Source organism: Myxocyprinus asiaticus, chromosome 29, assembly GCF_019703515.2.
Source record: "Myxocyprinus asiaticus isolate MX2 ecotype Aquarium Trade chromosome 29, UBuf_Myxa_2, whole genome shotgun sequence".
In the NCBI taxonomy this organism is placed as follows: Eukaryota; Metazoa; Chordata; class Actinopteri; order Cypriniformes; family Catostomidae; genus Myxocyprinus; species Myxocyprinus asiaticus.
Window position 1 is genome coordinate 10,734,644 of NC_059372.1, and position 6,322 is coordinate 10,740,965.

General features: G+C 39.5%; 1 protein-coding gene across 1 annotated transcript; it reads right to left on the bottom strand.

Moving 5' to 3' along the window:
* Window positions 1–3,053: 3,053 nt before the first annotated feature.
* On the bottom strand, window positions 3,054–5,194 carry fam43b (family with sequence similarity 43 member B). Its single transcript, XM_051661898.1, has one exon. It carries the CDS (start codon window positions 5,088–5,090, stop codon window positions 4,146–4,148), a length of 945 nt encoding a protein of 314 aa, XP_051517858.1. The 5' UTR covers window positions 5,091–5,194; the 3' UTR covers window positions 3,054–4,145.
* Between the last annotated feature and the right edge of the window lie 1,128 nt (window positions 5,195–6,322).

Here is a 6,322-nt window from a genome sequence, read left to right on the forward strand (position 1 = left end):
AACTGATGCTTATGAAATGCATGCCTCACAATAATGGAAATGTGCCCTCCTCCCATAATGCACTTTTCTGCTACCATCTGGATTTTATCTTCTTTCTGACAGCATTTGTTGTTTGATTCATGCCCCTCTCCCTGTCTCTCAGTTAATGCCTATTTTTACACAAATCCATATTCCAGTCAGAGCAGAACACGAGCCCTGAACAAGATGTAACACTGAACGTCTCTTGATTCTGTGAGAGTTCAAATACAGAACTTTTATTTGAGCTGTTTTTACTTCCATCTCATTTACTTCCAAGTCAGCAAAAGCTTCCTCAAAGATAAAAGATTTGTATTTCCTCTGTTTCTGGTCTTAAAATCTTTTGTGATCCAAAAAAAAAAAAAAAAAAAAAATGTGAGTGGTGCTTGCCCTTGAAAAATTCTGTGCCACAAAGCCTGCGAATTGTGGGTAGTTGCCAGGGCATTGCTATGCAGTTGCTAAGGTATTCTGAATGTTTTTAGCACATTGCTTTGCAGTTGCTAGGGTGTTGCTTACTGGCCCAAGTCAAAAGACCCCAACCCCCAAGTCTCTATGATATTCTGGTCCTCATATATAACTTGAGTCCCTCTTTCAATGTACAGTCTATGGTGTTTTTTCACCCATTTTAAAGGTGCAATATGTAACAATTTTCATGTAATATTCGCCTTTTTTTTTTTTGCCAGTGTGTGAACAGCTTGTAATGCAACTTAAAAAATGAGCCCTTCCCGGACTTCCTAGGTTGCCTATTAAAGCCTGTAGACTGATTTTTATGCGAAGGGAGCGGGTCGCTTTTGCCAGGAAAATCTAAAGGATGTGATGTTTATGCGCGCTCCCGAGAGCATTGCCTCAGTGCTTCTCTTCCGCTATTCAATAGCGACAACAAACTGCAACACTAGGTAACGTTATCTTAGAGATGGAATCCATCACAACACCGAATCCTACACAAACTCCGAGTAAGCCAAAAAAATGAAACGTGATTGTGGTCGAGCGAAAACTAGAGTGAACATCTGCAGGGCATTTGATTCCTGGAGGGACCTTTGTTCAGTTTTGGGGATCAAAACAGACCCTGAATTGGCATTCTTCTTATTGGACAGGTAAGCTTACATAACTGCAAAGCATGTGAAATATAGTGCCATAAGGATTGATCTGTGTAATTTTAGCTAAACTACAATAACACATGAAATGAATGCTAGACAATGTTCAAGATAATGCAAAAAGACCCATTCATTAGTGTAACGTAATTTTGTTATACAGAAAATATATACAATCTATTATTATAAAACAATAGCACATCGATATATCAAAATGACAGTTGTGATGGAATCACATCAATACTGAATTGTGTCAAAATATTTATAATGTACAGTCTATTTTATAAACAGTTACTGTCATCATCCACCAAATTAAGCTAACAGCTATTGATAAACTGGCTAGCTAGCTAACGCCAGCATAGGCTATCGTATAAATGCAGTCAATGTATCATGCAAAGAAAAGTGATTACTTCAAACTAGTCTCGCATAGTCAGACCTATATCCACACTTTGTTTTAGCCCTGTTCCAGCACTGGAGAGTCAAATATAATATACAGTCTCAAAGTTTGTAGTAAAACAATCATAAAACTGTGCAATTTTAATCATGCTACCTCATCTGTCAGCATGATGCCAGTGAATCACGTTGTCTCTTTGTACATTATGTCATTGTTTTGGCCGATGCTCGCTCGCGTCCCTATGTAGTGTGTGCGTGAGCACGAGCAACAGGTAGCTGGCTGCAGTTCACTTAACGGCCACAGGTGTCATTAATAACAAGGGTTTCTGAATCTTACATACTGCACCTTTAACGTCCACCATACAAAAATCTAAGTGTAATCACTTCGAAAAGTAACAGCACACCCAACATGGTCTCATGACAACTCATAATAACTTTTCGAGATGGCGAAAACGTACAAAATTTACACCCAGAGAGACAAACCAATCAAGTAATTTTTATTTGTATAGCACTTTTCACAACATGTTAGTTTCAACATAGTTTCAAAGCAGCTTAACAGAAAATAATGCTGTAACAGAAAATGATTCTGTAATGTCTTAAAGTCCTTATTGCGCGGTTTATATGAATAACTCGATTGAAAACCATGCCTTAAAAATGATTGTCTCTAGGATCAAATTTTAGCTAGCCTCCTATTCAACACATTTTCACTGAGCAAATTGGTCACTCTATCGACTCACTTTATTAATGCAATACAAATGACTGATATATGTCAATATCCTGTAATACACTTCCCTCGTCACATTCAAAACCCTGATGTTTTCTTTCTTCTGTGATTATACAAAAGTTGTTCTCCTATTGAAATCAGGGTAAGGTTTAGGGTTTGGGTAAGGGGTTAGATTTTATGGTTAGGTTTAGGTTAGGGATTAAATTTACAAAAAAAAAAACGAATAACATTGTTCGTCTGATTTCGCCATCTCATACTAATCATTACGACTTGCCATGAGACAGAGTTCTCCTCAACAAGCCACATAATTTGTGGTATCATTCAAGTCCATAAAACAAACAATGCAGGATGCGTTACATGGTAAAAAAAGTATTGTAAATGTGACTCAGATTTTATGGAAATGTTATATTTTTATATAAAATATATTTAATTTTTTTTATATTTATGTGCTTGTTCTTTGTTTGCTGCAATCAAACGAGAGCTGAGAGGCTGCTGAAAGCTCTTCTGGCAGATTTTTTTACGTCAAGCTGAAAGCTTGGTGCTGCCTGCCCAGGTGTTTTATGCTCACTTTCTGTACAATTCAGCCGGCTGATTAATTGCCTCACTTTGAGAGAAAAGCTAAGTGCCCTCAAGGAGCAGACGAAATCTGTGTTCCTTCCACAGCCCACTCAGGCAAGTGTCAGTGGACATTTCTTTCCTTTTTCATTGATTTATTTATTTATTTATTTTTTAAGCTGGATATGATGATGTGAGAAATATGGCCAGAAAACCAGAAGTTCCCATTTGCAAATCCTTTGGTGTGCTGAATCAACTAAATTTACAAACAAATATTCACAGAATAAAAATGAGCCAATATTTTATTATACAACATTTTGTATTTTTCCATTTTTAAACATTAACATCCATCCTACTGTTCAAAGAAAAATTATGAGAGGAGTAGAAAATGCAATGTTTCACTGTTTTCAATCAAGTTATCCAGTAGATGAATATGATGTGCTGGAAATACAAAACACCATGCCAGAACTGACAGATGGAAGCTACAACCTTCATGTGAATGGCATAAAAATGGGTTTTTATAACAACCACATTACATCAACACATATTCAGAATCAGCATAAATTACAATTACTCATTTGTATAAATACAATATCTTATTTGCACTTTGCTGCCAAATCACAGTGTAAAATAGATACCATTTATAAAACATTTTAAAAGGTTCTTCTCAAACATCACATGTGATGCCTCCACTTGTTAAGCATTACAGATTAGCAGAGCTATGACGAATGGTAGCAGTAAACATGTCAAGTCAATGGCTTGATTCCTAAGTTATGGTTTAATTCATTAGTGCTGCTCCAAGAGCCAAAAAAAAAAAAAAAAAAACTTTAACCCCAACACTCCAGTCCCCTTGAAGCGGAGTCCATTGAGAGAGGTCACCAGGGAAAAATTACATACATCAAAAGACTAATTGGTCATTCAAAAATTCACACTTTATACAAATATTCACTCTCATTGTCAGTCCATCAGTCAAAAGCATTTGTAGTTTGCATGTACTCACAAAATCACGGAATATCAAGAGTACTAGATGCATGCCTTATCTTTGAGTGCAGTGTAAGCTTTGCTCAATGTTGGAGTAGGTAAAGGCTTTTTGGTGTAAGCTCTCAACCAATACCAGATGATTGGTGTACCTGTCGTTCTCCTTTATTGTGCTTGTACAGGTTCGTACAGTTCAAATCTCTCTAGACACCTCTGCATGCAGCTCTTCATCTGTGGAACAGTTTCTTCCCTTGGTTCTTATCCCGTTACAGAGGTAGGGGGAGTTTCAGGGGGCTGTTTCATGGTGCATCGATGGTGGACGTACCGGACAAAGTGGAAAAAAGAATATAGGCTCAGTGGTGAAGACACTAAACTGTATCCGTATGAAGTCACACCAAAGTGCTGATAGTCATCTGTGCTTCATCCCAACTTGTAATCGAAACCTCGTCCAGTCCATTTACTATCTTTCCCAGATCTTTCTCCGGAGGGAGACTGGGAGTGTTGTTGTTTATTGTTGTGGTTGTAGTTTCTGCACTCCCCGGTCCTTCATCCTCATCTTCCTCCTCTTCCTCAGTAATGGATGACAGCCGTGAGGCACATCCAGGCTTTTCAGTAGGTGGCTGATAGTGGCACTGTCCATTCAGAAGTCTTCGTAGGGGTATAATAGGCACGATATCCTCACCCAGTAGTTGTTGCTGGCAATGTCGGAAGTCACTCTGGCGTTTTAGCCGTTTGAACTCTGTAAATGCAGACGTTGAGGTTTGGTACAAACTAAGTGCCAACGCTCTGGCCTTTTCCGCCTTTGCCAGCAGGACAGCGTGGCAGCGTAGTACAACAGCTTTATTCTTCACCTGATGCCTGTAAATCCACGCAAAGATCTTGGGCCGGAAGGGGTCAGCAGTGCAGTACGTAATGCGGTTGAGGGAATAGAGGTGGATTGGCTTCTTTTTGCCACATTTATCTGCTCCCATTCGAATTCCATGAGGGCTGATGGTGAGTTTCATCTTGGCGCATTGTTCACCATAGTTGCTGCGAGTCCATATTTTGGCCACCGCCTCCTGTGTGCAGTCTTCCCCTTTGGCCATGATGGTGACCGTGCTGCCCAGGTAACGCACATTGTAAGTGGGCTCCTCTTTGTTAAGCTCCACTTTCTGACGCTTGCTATGGAAGACGCTTCCAAGCCAGTGGAACGGGCAGTCGGGAACGAGGTCGGGGCAGGAGTGGAGCAAAGTCGATAGAAGTGAATGGTAGGTCAGCCCGGCTCTGAGACTTTTAGGCTTGCTTATGTTCTCGTTCTCCACAAGCACGAACTTACTCCTTTTCCAGGGCAGCATGATCCAGAGCGGACAGAATTCAGCCCTCCTTCACAAACAGCAAAGTAGAGCGTAATTGTGTATGTGTGTTTCTCAGAGAAGCAAGCACAGCAAAGGAAACTGCTCTGCCATCCGCTGATGAGAGACTAAAAGCTGAAAGGCTCAGCTGCTCGGCTCTTCCGTTTGCTCCTCCTTCCTCCTCCTCCTCCTCCACCGTCTGCATCACTGAGTGCTGATCAGAGCTGGAGCTCAGAGTCTCGGCAGTCCTTGTTTAACTCCTTCAAACCCCATTAATCATGCTGATAACTAAAGCTGCAACTAATTTTGATAATCAATTAATCTTTCAGTTATTTAATCGATTAATTCCACATTTAGCCAAATGCTCTCAATCAAACAATGTGCATATTGACATCTTTAAAAAGTAAGATACATACTGTGTGCAAAAAGTAGTTTATAATATAAAGGTCACAATATAAAATGCAGGTAATACAAGGGACTGCTCTATTTTCCAGTAATCCCATTAAAGTTACTTTTCGCCATTGCAGTGTTGTTATCGTTAATGAAAAAAATTAATACATTTTTGTTAACTGAAATTAACATAAAAAATAACATTATTTTTAAACGTTTAACTAAATTAAAATACATCTTCATTACTCCAAAACTAACTAAAAGAAAACAGAAATGGCCAGAGAGATTCAAGCTTAGTAGATAAGGCTGACTCAGAAAGTAACAAGACTGTTTTATTATTTAAGACTGCAACTAGAGTATATATATTTAAAAACTGCAACATTGAAAAATAACCTTCCAGTAAACAATGGTGGAATTAGTTATTGTCATATAGTCTTTTATTATTAATGTATAATTGCTCTGGGCAATGTTCTGCTGGGAAATCCTGGGTCCGGCCATTCATGTAGATGTCAATTTGACATGTGCCATCTACCTAAACATCGTTGCAGACCAGGTACACCCCTTCATTGCAATGGAATTCCCTGATGGCAGTGGCCTCTTTCAGCAGGATAATGCGCGCCGCCACACTGCAAATATTGTTCAGGAATGGTTAGAGGAAGATGATGAAGTGTTCAAGGTGTCACCCTGGCCTCCAAATTCCCCAGATCTCAATCCGATTTAGCATCTGTTGGATGTGCTGGATCCATGGCAGCTCCACCTTGCAACTTACAGGACTTGAAGGATCTGCTGCTAATGTCTTGGTGGAAGATACCACAGGACAACTTCAGGGGTCTTGTAGAGTCCAT

Excerpts from the sequence above, each read along its gene's own strand:
- fam43b (XM_051661898.1), bottom strand. The coding sequence starts at position 5,090 with ATGCTGCCCTGGAAAAGGAGTAAGTTCGTGCTTGTGGAGAACGAGAAC.